We start from the raw sequence: 17798 nt of genomic DNA, 5'->3' as shown, positions 1-17798 counted from the left end.
TGGACACCTTATTTGATAGTACCTCACCATTAAGTCCACTAGATCCTGTTCTGTCACATGTCGTAGACAATAGACAATTTTCAAAATGTAGTACACCACTCGCTGATCTTTAAGCCCAGCTCTCGGCTCACATCATGTGGGCACGGTTGGCTGTTGAGTGTTATGGTTCAGCCTGTGAGACTAATTTAAAGAGGTTACACTTTTATTTTGAACTGGAAAACAGCCCACAGGACTGACTTTTCACTGAGTAATAAGTGTGCCCTTCGAAGGTTAAGTTACTTTCTGGATTTGCTTCCATAGATGCCTTGTTCAGGATATCATCTGACAAATGCCTGATCAAGCACAGACTGTATCTGGTGGTGTACATTTCCCCGTCTATGTCACCTCTTTTTTATTCAGTCAGTGTTAATTTCTCTTCTCTTTTTTTACAGATTAACTGTTGTTGGTTATTGCAAGAGGAGTCGTTGGCACATTTCAAGTCCAGGAAAGCACTTGCTGTTCCCACATTCAGAGTAAGGTGTGCTTACTCGTTTTACTGCTTTCCATTCCCGGAGAGGGTCATAAAATATGTCCCGGCCGTGGCTTCGCGCTAGCACCCTAGCACAACAGATAAAGGCGAAAATGCATCTACTTCGACAAAGCTGTATTCTTGTTCTTGACAACCAACTTGAACACATACGATGATGATGATGATGTTGATGATTAACTGAAAATATACAATGGAATCGAAATGTCACAAGGAGACTAACAAAATTCCTATAACCTGACTAACAGCTCCTGCAGCACTTTAAGCCCGTTACACACGAGGGACTTCTCACCAACTTAGTTGGAATTTTAATTCATAACAGGAATCCAGACCAGGTAACTGATACTTTGCCCGATTGGTAGGAGTTGCTGGCTGCACTACCGACTTGTTCTATTTCTCGACGATATCTTTTGTTTATATAAGGATTTTTTTGTTTATATAAGGAGTGTGGGGTAGAAATTTCCCCGTGTGATTCAGTCAACAACATAGTTGGGCCATATTTTGACTCTTTATCTTTATAGACTAAATATAGTGCAGGACCTAAATATTGCTGGGATTATGTCTTTCGTGTGAGTGGGTGAACGACTCTCAACTTCCAGTCACCTGTGCACCTGTTCTCAATTTTAAAACCAACTAAGTTGGTGAGAAATCCCTCGTGTGTAGCGGGCTTTACAGTACAAAGTGTAACACCAATGCTACCACCTACGTTAAGCAAGAACCTGATGAATGACAAAAGGACCTACCCAAGACGCAGTGAATTTCTTTGCGTTTGCAGTCAAGGAGGAGCTGGATGGTTTATGCAGATAAACCAGTTGACCTTGTTCATAAACCTGACACTTATGAAGCTTTGAGCAACCTTCTGATTCTGAGTTTGTTGTTGATGCTCTTGCAGCTGTAACATTAGCTTAGAGACATTCTGAAATTTGTCTTTCAGATGTTTAATATACTCAGATTGCGAGTGTGACAATCCCAAGACTGGTTTGAAATTTAGTCCGGTAATGTCGGTGGGTTCACGCAAGAAGACAAGGTAGAATGGGCAATGACCACCGAGGTAACTGGAGCAGAATGAGTTGAACGAATACTGAGCAACACTGTAATAGCGAACCCAATCTTGTCCATTTTGGCTGAGATTCACCTTGCTCAAATTGGCAACTGACTGAATTTGACGCTCAACATGAAGAGAAACATGATTCCCGACTGAAATGATTTTCTGAGAGATGTTAAGAGTTTCACACAACAGAGTAATGATCTTGCCGGTCAATGATGTCGCTGCGTCACAGATAATGACTTCGGGAATACCAAAATCACACAGAACAGGCTGAATGAGAATTTCAGCTATTGTCGCTGTCTCTAAATTCTTTAGGGGCACACAGACAATAAAACGAGTTGCTGCACAACTTACTACCATCAAGTGACGGTAACCTGATCTGGACGGAACCATTGTTTTGAAATCAAGTGAGATTGTCTCAAATGGACAATATCTCGCAGGAATCCGCTCATGGTATGGTCTGTCCTTGTCGACTTTCCCTTTGAATTGCTGACAATTGCTACATGATTGAATATATGATACAATCCTCTGGTACATTGACTGAAAGTAATATGACTTGCGCAATGTCAGAAATGTGCGTACACAACCTTGGTGATTTGCGGTAACGGAGTCATGATATCGGCTAATGAGTGGATCAATAAACTTTTCAGGAACAGCGAGTTGAAAACAGTAATTACCATCACTATTTGCTGGGAAGAATAACCGAAACAAGATATTGTTGCACAACAAATACTGTTCAGACCTAAGCATGATGGACCTAGCAGATTTCTTGTCGGCTGGGAGAATGTTGTGAGCAAGATAGTCGAAGATAGGCTTGAAGAATGGTGACATCTGTTGGGCAATGCGAAACTGTTGACCGTCAAATGGCAAATTGTAATCCCGAATGACCTTACGCTTGATGACTTTTAGCACTTTGTTCAGTTCGGCTTGATTAGGTATGTGGCTTGCAGTCATGCGATCAATCTGTGGTACTAATGGCTCAGGTGTTAGCAAAAACTCTGGTGGACACTGTTTGATGTGTTCTTCCTGACCTTGATCATTCTTGTTTATCACTCTGTCAACCAATCTTGGCTCTGGTACTGTAATATCAGCTGGCTGGGCCTGTTGTTGGACTCCTGGTGGTTGCATCATTACTCTCGGGGTCCTGGCAGGACTGGCTTGGCGTCTGGGTGGCCGGGGTGCAGGAACAGAACAAATCTTGGAGATCAAGCCGGTAAATATAATGCCCTGACATTGAAACTGTCTGTGTGAAAGGCCGCCTTATTGATCCCCTTTGAAAATGATAGATGCTTCACCATGGTGTTACTCACCCCAAAGTAATACTAGTAGATTTATGCAGATATGGAGGCATTCAAGGAACACAGTCGTACACCACCTGCCTTTTCCAGTGATGTGGTGAGAGTGATAGCCTTCATCAGTTCAAATCTGTCTTGTTAACACCAAGATGAGGGTCAATCATCACTTTCAAGAAGGATTCGCCAAGGCACCTGACACAGATATCACATACTGGACATGCATGCACCCTCAGGCAGATGTCAACTGTCGGAGTTATAGCTACATATTAATTCATTTACACAATAAACAATTGAGAATGGACGGACCCTCAGACAGGTGTCAACTATCAATGTCAACTATCAAGATAAATGTCTGAGTAATAACTACATATCATTTCATTTACAAAATAGACATTTGAAGAATGGACGGACAATGTCACTGGACATGCTGGAAGTGACAAGACAATGAATGATATGAATAAAGACGAGCAAATACTTTTTTCTAAAACTCTGCATACATTTACACTAGGCCTTTCTGTACAAAATTGAAGTAAAAGCATTCGCTAGTCTTTATTCATATCACCCAATGTCACTGGAAGTGCTGCATCTTATTTCATTTAACATTATGTTATGTCAAGAGAATTGAGACAAACATCAAAGCCACTTGTTGGAAAGAATTCATTGGCCAAGCACAGTAATATATCATGGTGTCGTGTTTCCAGTTTGACACCTCTCAATACGTATCAATAACTCTGAATGAAATGGCCAGGGCCATTGTGCTCACCTCATGTGGAGGAAAGATGGATAAAGAGCATGGTCTTGTGTCATGTAGTGTTAGGTTTGATGTAGGTCCAAGCAATTACAATTTCCCCAAAATGGCCAATTTACAGTACATTCGACCTCTGTGACCTTGAAAAGTAGGTCAAATCAAAGAAGACCCGGGTGACACATTGAATGGTTGTTAGAATTAGATGTACCTATGATATAAAATTGGTGCCAATCGGGCAAGTCATTACTAGGAATAATGGCATTTTGAAGAATTTAGGATTTGGCCCCCTCCCTGGAGGCCAAACGGCAAATCAGATCGCACCAAACTTCGGTACCTGAGATCACCTGACCAAGGGGTACATGTGTACTTAATTTGTGATCAATAGTCATTGCAGTTAAGAAACGTGCCATTGTTACGGCCTTACGGCGAATTTACGCCATTTGACCCCTGTGACCTTGACAAGAAGGTCAAATTAAAAACCTGTGTGACATATACTGTATGGTGGTTAGATGTACCCATGATATCAAATTGGTGGCAATCGGGCAAGAAGTTAAGGAATAATCACATTTTTAAGGTTTTTGGATTTTGCCCCCTGGTGGTCAAGTGGTGAATCATATTGGACCAAACTTCGGTCCCTGAGATCAGCTGACTAAGGGGTAAATGTGTACCAAATTTGGTATCAATAGTCATTGCAGTTTAGAAACGTGCCATCGTTACATCCTAACGGCCAATTTACACCATTTGACCTCTGTGACCTTGAAAAGGAGGTCAAATCAAAAACCCGGAGGATATATGATGCACCTTTGCTAGAAGTACCTACCATATTTTTTTCAAAATTTCCCGACTACTATTGAGGGAGATATTGCATATTTTCACTTTTAACGTTTGGCCCCCTGGTGGCCAAACCATGAAACGAATCGGACCGAAACTTGGTCTCCCAGGTGTCATTACATAAGGGTACATGTGTACCAAGTTTCAACTCAATAGCTCTAACAGTTACGAAACGTGCCCTGCTAACGGACGACGGACGACGACGACGACGACGACGACGACGACGACGACGACGGACGACGGACGCCACGGTATGGGATAAGCTCACCTCTGCTAAGAGGTGAGCTAAAAAGGCAGTGCCTTATCAGTGTTGATTGTATCTTATCCACATTATATATGTTACAGTAAGTATTGCTGATTACCTCTTGCGTTTTCTTCTTCTTGTTCTTCAGTTTTTCAAATTCTTTGCAATAAAAGTCGAACACAATGTTGCTGTCCATACGGATCTGGCTGCCTTCATCCCTGATGAATTTAGTGCAGTTGTCTCGAACAAGTAGCATGTCAGCATTGAATTCATCGAGATTATTGTACTGGTTGCCCTGAAACGTCGGGAAGGATGAAAAGACAGGCGCCAAACAAGAATCTACTTAGTTCATCAACAGAAGACACGGGATCTGGAGGAGGGGGAAAATTCATGAGTGCTTTGCATGTTAACTGAATAAACAAACGTATACATGTAGTGACAAAGATCTCATTTACATTTAGTTTCTCCTGGATAGTTGTAAAATCCATTGGTTGATCAATTTCTTCACAATACCCCGGCACATCATCAGGATTTACTGAAATGAGACAAATTTATGTATTGTACTGTGATCAGAATAGACATCAATTCTCATCAACATGGCAAACTCTTATACCGGTATTTCATTGCTTCAACTTCGAATAGGTAGGCCTACATCACATGAACTGATTGGAGTTACTGGTACTATAAGTAGTAATCAGTTTTACCTGGATACCTAAACCAGCCAGAGGGGTTTCGGCCATCTCTAGCCACTCTGTTTCGTCCTCCCTGGTAGTGGAAAATCTTGCGAAGGAGTTTAGTGCACTCCCCAACCTTCCCCTTGTCCATCGCCTGCGGGACTGCCATTACTGTGTTAGTGCCTGAAATAGAGACATGTATCATTGTTTAAAAAACCTCAACCATTTCTGTAGAGTATTGTAGGTAGCGTTTCTAGATGTCATGGAAGTGTGAGGCTAGCCTGCAAAAATGGACATGAATATGAATGCATGGTATGCACGACCAAGGCCTAACCCCCCCTCCCCAGGGCTACCTCGCTTGCCTTTAGGGCCACAGGGGTGACACGTATACCGGCCAAGCCTATAGCCTCTGCCAGAGGGGCCGGGGGGGGGATTTGTGATATCGGTTACAGCCATGTGCCCCCCCCCTTGACCCCGCCTCCTGTTGGAGGGGGCCGGGTGTGGAAATTGTCGGAAACTGTTCCTTTACTATGCCTACCGGGTACGCTAAAAAGAACAACAGGCAGGGACAGGGTTACAAAATAGGCTTATGGCATGGTGTGCTCTTGTAATGCATCGTTGCATGCACACAGTGCATGCATAGAGTATAGACCTCAAGGTCAATGCAGGTATTGGGTGCACTGCAGACATTGCATCAACCTATAGCATGGCATGCTGCTCTGAAAGTTGGGATGACTATTCCTGTGGTCAGTGCCTAGTATAGGGAATGCTTCTTAGCACTCAAAACAGCATAATTAATTATTTGGGACAATGTCCAAGGTCATTTGCAAGCCAAGGAGGACTTGGCCGCCATTAGGGCCTATGTGCATGCGCCATGACCTAAGGACAATGGAAAATTGAGTGTCCAAATTGGAACAAATGTTTTTCTTCAAGACGGTGCACTGCATTGGTCTGACATTACATACACACAATCTTGAATACCCTAAACCAAACGCCAATTTTTCCGTTTTTTAAGTAATACGGTCATTATGGCGAATATCATAAGTTAGTATTGACCAAGTTCTACTTCCTGTGCAAAAAGTGTCACTTTTGGAGGCATATTTCGACGTTAAAATTGATGAAATACTTGATATTTTCCAAAATCACTTACACTGACCACCATTGCTGCTGGATTCCCGACCTTGCCACCAGAAGCAGCACCTCCTGGTCTCATTCAAGAGTGTGGAACCGTGTGTAAAACGTAGAGAGGTCAACCCTCTGTGCGCACTGCTGCCATCCTGCGGCAAATTACGGAACTGATGAGGTACGATGCGACAAAATCATCAGAAGTGCTGCGCTGTGTGTTGACAGATGATCCAGAAACCAAAGTGCGTGTTGCACCTGAATCAACAACTATTACTAATCCCTGCCTATCTGGGAGGTAACCTTTTACATAATTTTGTGTAGTGAGCTTAAGATCAATTGGCTCTGGGCCCAAGTATTCAGACTCATGGGATGAAGAGTGTACAGGAGTACTATTTACATTGTTACAACTAGGGGGCGACACAATATGGCCTGTTGACCGTCCCCTATCTAAAAATGTGACTGGTAACTAGTATAGTTGGTGTGTTGTTGTCCTTGATTGTTGTTAGCAGAAGGGTCCCAGTAGTTTTGCTGGTGATATGGCTGCTGCTCAGGCGGGCTATATGTAGGCTGGTGCTGATAGTTGTAGCTTGGTTGACGTGGTCGTTGAAATCTGGTATTCGCTGCTCGGGCTGCTGGTGGGATGAAGTCGGAGGGGAGCTCTCCTCGGGCGACTTGAACTTGGAATCGGTGGCCATAACGCCAGAAATGACCAGTGCGGCCGCAAAAATGACAGGGGTGGCTTTCACGGGATCGTGGACGGCTTGGGGACTGAGACCGTTTTCTCTGCCTGTGGGTGTAGTCATCGCTTCGAGACGGGCGGCTGGATCGTGGATATGGCGATGAGGGTCTTGGGCTGCGTGGTGCATCTGTGTCTTGGCTTTGAAAAGCTGCCTGGGCCTGCGGTGGCGAAGCCTTATCCATCTTCAGGTCTTCCAACTTGGACAGGATCGCATGGAGGACGTGGTCCGTGGCACTGGCGGTGTGAACTTCGTCCGCTGCTGTGGAGAAATGTACGCGCTGTGGCGTGATGTCAAGGAACCTCTGCGCACATTCGGCGATGGCGTTTGAATCATTGTCAGCATCGATTGCAATGATAACAGCTTTCTGACAATCATGAGGCAAGGTTTGTAGAAGTTTGTTCTTAATCTGGTTGTTGTCATAGCCAATGCGGAGTGCAGCCAGCCTAATTTTACTTAGGTGCTGTTGCGCGGTCTGGTTTGCGGTGTAAGTAATGGATTCAAACTGCTGTACATTGGCAAAGTGGGAGTGCGTAGGGGAAAACCTACTCAGAAATTGTGCCTTGAGGTCAGGCAAGTCCTCAAATTCTTGGTCTTCGGCCCAAAGGCGAGCATGTTTAGAGAGGCGACACTTGAGAAGGCGCACAACATTGTTCAGAGCATCGTCATCACCCGGTTCATGCAGGTTATGCGCCTGAAGATAGTCATGGAATGACAGCCACCAAGATGTGGAGAGTTCATGGCTTAATACTTCACCATCAAAGTATGGAGGCAATAAATCAGTGGGGCGCAACACCATTTTGGTCTATGTTGTTAAGCTATGATCATGGGAAAAAAGAAAATTCTCTATTGAAGGATGGGGGTGATGATACTGTTCAGTTGGCTGGAAGAAAAATGCTGAAATGGCAGTGAAAAGTTAGTTACAGCAGGATGTTGCATGTACTGGAATGGGCAGAAAAGTTAGTTACAATACATTGCAATGGCGAGGGGCTAAGGGGCTGTCTTGGTGAACTGAAAACAGGGCAAGAAATTTTATCACAGCATTGAAATGATAAGGCAAATCAACAATCACATGTAAGTCTATAAAGGAAGAGTTGACCCATAGTCTCTGCTGGAATGTCACTTGGTGATGTCACGATAACTAACAGTCGGCAAAGTTTTGAATGAAGATGAAGAAACACACAGTCTTGAACACGGAGGAGACACAGTCTTGGATGAAGAGTGCGAGTAGACATAGTCGTGGATGATGATCACAAGGAGACACACGTCTTGGATGATGATCACGAGAAAACAGACGAAGTCATGGAGAATACTTGCGACTGGCATATCATGGTACGTGTAGACATCAGGGTCAGCTGATAGACAGATAGTGACGGCTGTCAAAACAATTTCACAGTGTCTCGGAACGGGGATCACAAAGTTGAATCCACGGCGATGAAACACATGAGACAAGACCACTAATGAATATTCATAGGTTGGAGATATAAATAAATTGTTTGGTAAAAAAAATAATTTTGAATTTCGACAACCTGGCCATAGGGGGGGTGGTTCAAATTTGGAGTGAAAATGGCCGAAGTGGGTAAAAATGTCCACTTGTGTCAAACTTGGCAATTTAAAAAAAAATTTCCGTGGTCAATCACCAATTTAAATCGCACCAGTTACTCGCAAGACTAACCCGTATATCATATCCGAATTTCAGTTTCACTACTCGACGCATTCTTTGATGCGTCGCGGTCAAACATTGACAATTTAACTGCTAAAAGGCTTTAAAAAATCAATTGTGGTCTTGTCTCCATTTACACTACATTTTGGGTCAATTTAGTGAAAAATTTGAATGTGCTCAAATCACTCTAATTCATTTAGAATATTGTATTGCTGATGATTTAAGGTCAAAACAAGCTAAAATAATGAGAAAAAAACTTAATTTGACCCAAATATGAGTCGACCTACCCCCGGTCTAAGTTCGGTTTCATTTTTACAAGTCTTGTTGTGTTGCCATTCAATTTGTAATTTCTTTGAAACTACTTAGGCCTTGATTCCGAAAGTTGTGCCCTAAGCAGCAAAGATATTCCCAAATCACATCCTAAAGTTTCAGCTCCATAGCTTGCTTATTCTGGCCAGGGCTGGTCTTATGATTTTGCAGCAAAATCATGACTTTTTGTCGATTTTGTCCTCTTTCGTCGCTTTTGGCACAGTGTACCACTCTTTGAAATGTCTCTCATTTCTCCAAAAATGTCCAGATATGACTTTCCTTTGTTGGAGAGTTGTGGGATGTCATGTACATAAGTTTGAAAAAATTCTCAAAATGTTAACCCCTGAAATGTACCTTCATTGAGACAAGACCACTAATGAATATTCATAGGTTGGAGGGTCCAGCCCTATCAATTAGACGCGTGCATGTTTTTTACTCTCAAGTACATATTTGGAGAGGTATTGAAAAAATATTTGCTGTGGCAAGTCTACAGATATAAATAAATTGTTTGGTAAAAAAAATAATTTTGAATTTCGACAACCTGGCCATAGGGGGGGTGGTTCAAATTTGGAGTGAAAATGGCCGAAGTGGGTAAAAATGTCCACTTGTGTCAAACTTGTCAATTTTAAAAAATAAATTCTGTGGTCAATCACCAATTTAAATCGCACCAGTTACTCGCAAGACTAACCCGTATATCATATCCAAATTTCAGTTTCACTACTCGACGCATTCTTTGATGCGTCGCGGTCAAACATTGACAATTTAACTGCTAAAAGGCTTAAAAAATCAATTGTGGTCTTGTCTCACATTTGCGTGCAGATTTGCATAGGAATAAGTCACAGTAGAGCCAATCAGAGGCGGCGATCACAATCACGTGGTGCTGTGACGTACAACAATCCATCGAGCAAGGCGCTCAATATGGCGTCAGGAAATCGACACGACCAGTTTCCAAAATGATGAGTTCGGGACGAAATTGGTGTTATACAACCTGGCGGCTTGTTGATGTTGAAAATCGGTTCTACAGTAGATAGTGGGCCGTTATATGATGTTCCGCTTGAATATATGTGCCATTAGAGGGTAATTCTAAGGCATCTAGAATGATGGAATATCTGAAAGTCGGAAGATAGCACGTGCAAGAGGAAAGTCCCGATCGGAGTAAAGTTATTATCGTATCCGTGTCGAAAAGCCGGTTCTCCACCATGTCATGTTGGGATTGTACATCATAAATGGAGCTGACAAATCACATTCTTTTATATAGTTTATTCACCACAAGAATCCTAACAGCGGTGCACTTCACGGCAAAGATTGGATGACCAGCAAGATAACTCGGAAACTCAAGGGAAACTCAAGCGTGGCCTATACAGACGGAGGTCCGCGCACTTCTGATGGCTTGACCCAGTTTATACCTTGACCAGCATCCTTCCACTTGGTCACGTGACGGAGGGTCCTTATGCTGAGGCTCCTCATGGAGGGGTCTAAACTATACATAACAATATGAACATGTTGGAAATGCCTTTGATGCCTTTTATGCTGCTGCCGTGAACTTCTCCATTTAATGGAAGTAAGGTCGAAGACAGAACAAAGGCTACATGCAACTATGTCAAAACACACGACTGACTTTCAGGGAATTTAGCAATAATCTCTGACAGGGGCTCTAGCAGCTAAACTCCATATCCTGATTCCTCCTCCTGAATCTGATGAGGGGGCTTTTTTGAAGAGGACACTTCTTTCATGTGCAACTTTCTGTTGCATTGCATTCTGCGAGGAGACATGGCATACAGTACGAGCTGGTGCAAGAGCATGATAACAAACGGTGTTGGGTATGACTCAGTGGGTATGACTCAGTGGGGCCATTTTTACTTTATATGCACAATGGCCGTAAGCCGTTCATAAAGCCACACTCGCAAGGATTTCCAATGTTTTGTCTATCTATGTGTTCAACTTTTTCTGATGATGCTGGTAATGACTAATCAAACCCCAAAAAATCATAACACATCGCAGACACTCAATTAAAGAGTACTTAGCCTTACGGCAAGTATGGAATCTCACTGAAATGTCAACAGAAAAAAACGGCGAAAACAGAATTGGTGTGTGACAGTTCACCATGAATGAAAAAAATCCCCCAACGAAGAGTACATCAAAGTAAGGAGATCTCCCTACTATAGCCTCGTTCTCATGAGTTTAAACCCGTTCAGGTTCCATATTTGCAATACATTCTGTGCCGGGTGGTACTCCCACCGAGGTTAGCATCTCGCAATTTCGCATTCCGCATCTCGAGGTTTATAATAAGCCCTTTAAGACTATTGATCATGACATTCCATCCAATGACCATTGAGCAAATCAGAGTTTTCGGCTGTTTTAGATCTTGGCTTTTAAGATGAAGAGATATTGCAGGAGATTTAGCAACTTAAAAGCAATGTAGCTACATGTAGTGCAATAAACCTGATGATCACTAGCTACACGTTACTTTCACATCCAAATGCCACCAATGGGCTTGCTTTTTGGCACGTTGCACTCATGTATAGTTTGTCGACCATCTTGTATTATACTGCTACCATTTATGGCGTGGACAACATGTCAGTTGAGCGCCAAGCCCTTGGGCCTCTTGTTTTTATTACCCCTCAGCCCATAAAGGCTAGAGGGGTATTGTCGAGGCGTTCGCCGTCTGTCTGTCCGTCCGTCTGTCGGTGCGTCCGTCGGGCCGTCTGTCCGTCCGTCTGTCCGTTGATCTCGTTTCCGGAGCATATATCCGTAACCATAAATGCTGGGCATTTCATCTCTGGGTGGTTTGAAGGTCTTATGGTACCATTGTGCCTTTTGGTAGTTTTGACGGTTTTCAACCTACACTTGGCCCCAGGGGGCGCTTTATGCAAAAAGCTACTTTTGGCTATATCTCATGAATTATGCTAGCTACAATCATGATATTTTTACTGAGGACAGTACTCATGAGACTACATCACATAATACCCAGGTTTTTGATTTGACCTACTTTTCAAGGTCACAGGGGTCAAGTAGCGTAAATTGACCAGTTTTGACGGTTTTCGACCTACACTTGGCCCCAGGGGGCGGTTTATGAGAAAAACTACTTTTGGCTATATCTCATGAATCATGCTAGCTTGAATCATGAAATTTTTTTGGTATGTACATTGGGGGTGACTAGAGAAAGGTTCCTTTCGAAAATGGGCTCGTTCCGATTATCAATATGGCCACCAGGGCGGCGTGTTTGAAATTGGTTTTCGTCAATTTCGAGGAGAACCATTCATCCGATCTAATTCATTTTTGGTATGTACGTTGGGGGTGACTAGAGGAAGGTTCAGTTCGAAAACCGGCTCGTTCTGATTCTCAATATGGTCACCAGGGCGGCGTGCTTGAAATTGGTTTCCGTCAATTTCGAGGAGAACCGTTCGTCCGATTAAATTCATTTTTGCTATGTACGTTGAGGGTGACTAGAGCAAGGTTCCTTTGAAAATGGGCTCGTTCCGATTCTTAATATCGTTACCAGGGCAACGTGCTTGAAATCGGTTTCCGTCAATTTCAAGGAGAACGGCTTGGAGGATGGAATCAATTTTTAGTGGGTGTAGGCCTAATGCAGTTTTGTAAGGGGAAGGTTCCTTTCGAAAATCAGCGCGATTCGAAATTCAATATGGCCGCCACGCTCACATCCTCAAAATAGGTTTCCACAATTTTAATTCCCATATGCAAACTAGCCACTCCACTAAGCCAACTTCACCATTATCTCACCTTCAACCATAATAGGCTGAGGGGTTATGCTCGCTTTGCGATGCTTTTTTATCTCAGCTGACAAAGTCGGCTGAGCTAGTCAAATAGCTGTTCGAGTGGTGTCTGTCCATCCATCCATCCATCCATCCATCTATCCGTCCGTGGACAAAATTGGGCATTTTGTAATCATACAACCGAGGCACTTCAAATCTAGTCTTGCTTATAGTTATAAACACCGCAGAAAATGTTGCTTACGGAAAAAAATTTTGGCGATTCGACTCAAATTCAGCTCCCCAGGGGGCAAAATGCGTAAATGAAAAAAACGTTTTTTGACGCTCTATTCCAGCAGATAAAAGCTTGAAATAAAGTTGAAAAGGTCTTCATGATTCAGAAGTTTTGATATAAAATAGATTAGTGTCGATTTATATCACCAGTTGGCGGTAGTGAGCAAAACTGTTGTTTGACCCCGGATGATTCCGCTTTAAATTTCCCGCCAAGGTTACCTGGAGTACTATCATCAAGAAAATGGCGGTGACCTTTTTATTTCTACCGGAGCGATGATTTTGTAAGTGACAAATTTTCTTTTTTAAGCCTTTACGGAAATGTATTTTGGTACGAAACTTCACACGTTTATAGAAAAGATCAACGAGAATGTGTTCAAATGCCCTCATAACGATGAGTTCAACGGAATTTGGTCAAAACAACCTTCGAATGGAGTCAACTTTCTTTGCGAAATTGAAGCGACGACCTTATTATTTATCGTAATTTATGCAGATCTGAGTCCAGCGGATGGGTGATGTTCTGATTTGTGTTCAAACTATTGGAAACTTCGGAAATTAGTTCTATTAGTTCTACTATTCTGCAGGAGTATATTATAGCCATTGATGTTGACAGCTAAAAGCACGAAAACTTTGTTATGACTGGGAGCTGGAGTCAGTATTGACTATTGTTTTCGCTCAGGTTTCTCGTCCAATCACGTGACCTCTCCAACACTCGATAATGCACTCTTTTCGTCCACGTTTTAGGCCAATCTTCAGCATGAACATGTAATCTAATAAGCGCAGTACTTAAATCAGATGTTTCTCTCGCCTTGCATTCCTGAGTAAAATCCATTGAGATTAGCCGAGTTAATCTACTTTTTCCGTGCTTAAAATATCTGCCGCTGAATTCTATAAATAGAAACTATTAACATCGCGGCAGTGTGGTTCCCACTGTGCGCCCTCCCACTTCACACCATGTCAGGAAGTTTTACGGAGAGGGAGGGCATGGGGTAAGAAGAATGGCCAAAATGACGTCACGTTTTCCTGACAATGCCTCTTGCCAGACCAGTCAAACATTGGGAAAGCATCTTTAATTCAGACAGCGTTAGAACTAGTAAAACGAATATGTTAATTTGCAGAATTAAAAGCAGATTTCACCACTAACCAGTCAAATCGGAATACGACGGCGCAAAATGTTCTCGCTTTCCTCCTGCTAAAAAACCTTGTTCCCGCACTCCTATTTTAATTTATGCCAAGGAATATGATATGATCTGTTTTCACTTGTTTGTAATTAAATGGTATTCATATAATGAGATCAATAGTAGTGTCTGTGTCAGATCCCATCGTTCAACTAGTCTTCTCTCCCAGGTGCCCCACAGACATGGACCTTCACAGGTCCCCATACTCAAGACTCTTACGATATCGCCCTCAAAACAATCCTGGAGTCATGAATTCACAGGTGCTCCTGTGAAATCTCAGTTCTAGTTTATTTATCAAACTTTATCGAGTGTTCTCGAATCGAATGGATATGTCGATCGTCGGGGCGGATTGATATGTGGTTAGGTTGTGCGTCCAAGGCGATGGATTAGGTCATTCAGTTAGTTTGAGAAAGGTCATGATCATGAAGATGCGTGTTGTGTTATCATAACCGGAAAATAAGTTGAAGTTATTATTAGTACTACGATTGTTACATGAGTAAAAAGTAGACATTTTAAGCAACACAATAATGTTACTCCCATAAAAAAAACTGTCAATTCTCCTTACCACTCACAGAAGCCAAGCCATTGGCATTGCTGTTAAGTTATGCAGGGGCTTAATCAATTACCTGCACTCCATGTGGGGTGAATAACATTGCCTTTTGAACAGCTGGCTGTAGGGGGATGATTGGAACAGCCGGTATACCTGCTGACCTGCTGAACCCAGGTTAATGTTATTTTCAATCCACGATTGCAGGTCACCTGATTTTCGAGATTTCGCGGGAAATGAAATTGTAAACAAACCATGTGTGCAGTTCAAATGTAAACAAAAATGTATTTTTGGTACTTTTGGTTGCTGGACTTGGGTTTTCCCGCAGTTAGGAGCTGGGGTCAAATTGGTGGTCTATTGTGCTGTTTTAGTCAGAGGTAGCCCTTGATTATGAAGGGATTTTCAAATTAAGGTGACCATGGTCTTTTTATGTGCTCAGCTCACCACAGCTTTCAATACTTGATGTATCTGAAGAGGCGCGCGGAACCTGACATGGCCTTACCAAGGAGCTGCTCACGGTGCTGAACTTCTAACTTGCCTGTCGACTAAGTGCCTTTTTGGCCGAGACATTGCTACATGTAGGAGGAGCACGCATTTCAAATTTATAGTAGTGATAGTACAGTTGGTTCGAGCCATTTGGAAGCCGACATGTGAAGGCCTATCTGGGTTCTCCTTCTTCTCCGTATAAAAAGAGGCATATTGCTGACTAAGGAACAAGGCATATTGACATTGCCTCATCATCTCTATGGGACCAATTGATACTTTTATATGCACGCATACATCATGCCATTTCAGGGTCCGAGTCTGTGGACATTTGGTTTGATTAATTTGTCTCTTCGATATTGCTCCTTTATTGCATTAGATTTTCATCGCAATTCAATCTATTCAAGATATAGCCAATTTGAACCTGTCTGCGCCAAGGATAGATTGTTTCCAGATCGACTCACTAGGGATACGCAGTAGAACACAATGTCATGAAAAACGACCCTTTGTATTGTAAATTCCAATCACCTGCAGGACAGGTCAATTTCTCTCAATAAAATTAATTTTGTTGACTCCTGTAATCTCTACCTTATTAAAAAAAAAGACAGTGGTGTTAGTCCCAAACTGGTAATTTCTATTTATTTTGACCTCTGTTAAATCAGGATACCTCTCAATTACAGACAGCATTTTGTATCCTTGTGCTGTACAACCCAGCCTGGACATACCACAGTTGTCCATGGAGAAGTCTCATCCTCTCTGACACTTCTTTTCTGTAAAGCTACCGATACGACGTACTGAACTAGGGATATCTTCCGTTGCCTCCTGTAATATTTACATACCATGGCTGATTAGTTCAATCATATTTCATCCAGCTGGCAGCTCTGCATTGGAAATTTTAGTGGTATAACGTGTTCTCTTGACCTTCAAACAGTAGTATAAAGCCGACATTTACTACTTTATACCCTCAGTCCTATGTTATTAGGTCATCCAGCTGAGCGCCAGGCCCTTGGGCCTCTTGTTTTTTTATTCTTGTTGAAAATTGCTCTTTTTCCAGAAAAATTTAGCATTCCTGGTATTGCAATAGAAAAAAATGATGCGATCTCAAAGAGTTAATATTTTTACAGGCCTTTCATTCTGCCAACTTGATGACTACTGATCATGACACATTATTCAATGACCATTAAGCAAATAGAGGGGGTGTTAGGTTGTTTAAGATCTTGGCATTTAATATGAATAGATATTGCTGGTGCTTTAGCAGCTTTAAAAGCAGTGTTTCTGCTACATGTATTGCAATAAACTTAATGATCATGTTACTTTCACATCCAAATGCTTTTGATGGGGTTGCGCGTCTCGTAGTTTGGCCACCGTCTTGTCCATTTGTACTGATAACATATCTGGTTTGGATGTCAGCTGAGCGCCATGCCCTTGGCCCTCTTGCTTGTTGCTCTAATCTGCAGTTTAATTGAGGTTAATTACAGAAATACATTGAATTACCTCATTATCTTCAGCTGCTGCCAATAATTTAATGTCACATGTCTATTTTTCAGTGCCATACAGAAACATTCGGGACGTTCAGGGGTCTAATTCTGAGATCACAGTTGATAGTTCTGTTACATAAAAAGGTAGGCAAAGCTCAGACATTTTCATTCAGAATTCAATTACTGTAATTCAGAAAAAAATTGGTCAAAGTGGTCAAAGGTCACAAAATGTTGTTTTGCATATAGTATAGACCCCTAACCTGTGAGATTTTCTTTCGAACCTTTTGGGATGTGTAAGAAGCAATCTTGGGACTAGACAGTCAGTTGGCCGCACCCCCATTTCCGCATAATTCTCTCTGCGCTATGACGTCACTGCATATCATTACGAGCTCATTATCGCGTACATTTAGGCGTGAAAAATATGAAGTCGGAAATCGATCCTTAACTTGCCAAAATCTTTCTGAATGACATGTAAACGGAACATATTATTCTAGATGAAACATTAATTAGTAGTTTCATTAAGAAAAAAGTGTAAAAAGTCCTGAGGCTTGCTGTTTACGTTACTTTGAACAGCGGTCGTCGCCCGAAAATTTGCAATTTTTTCACGTAATTTTGTTGAATAAATGCACGTAACTCATCAAAAACATCGCGCGTGCTCAGAAGTAATGACTGATATTTATTGTTATATGTATCTTTGACTGAATAACACGATAGTAAAAATGATTATTTCCGTCGCACGGCTGGAAAAAACGTTTAAATTGCCTCTGATTTTTGTCAGAAAATGTTGCAGCCGGATTTAGGTTCCGACCACACCCGAAGTTGAGCCGAAGAGGCCTGAACACTAGGATCGCCACCATCGCTACAAAACGTGTTCAGAATACTGATTATGAAAACTTGTCCAATAGCCCATC

At 42.2% G+C, this 17798-nt stretch overlaps 1 protein-coding gene across 6 annotated transcripts in view; it reads left to right on the top strand.

Moving 5' to 3' along the window:
- LOC135488681 (H(+)/Cl(-) exchange transporter 7-like) overlaps positions 1–17798 on the top strand; it is a 353896-nt gene that overhangs the window by 250694 nt on the left and 85404 nt on the right. For all 6 annotated transcript variants that reach the window (XR_010447011.1, XM_064773357.1, XM_064773347.1 and 3 more), the window contains exon 19: positions 16957–17031. Coding sequence is in view for 5 of the 6 variants with exons in the window: in XM_064773357.1 (XP_064629427.1) it covers positions 16957–17031 (75 nt within the window). In the remaining variant the exon portion in view is untranslated. The remainder of the gene's footprint in view (positions 1–16956; positions 17032–17798) is intronic.

This window comes from Lineus longissimus, chromosome 1 (assembly GCF_910592395.1).
Source record: "Lineus longissimus chromosome 1, tnLinLong1.2, whole genome shotgun sequence".
Lineage (NCBI taxonomy): Eukaryota > Metazoa > Nemertea > Pilidiophora > Heteronemertea > Lineidae > Lineus > Lineus longissimus.
This window is presented reverse-complemented; position numbering and strand designations above follow the sequence as displayed.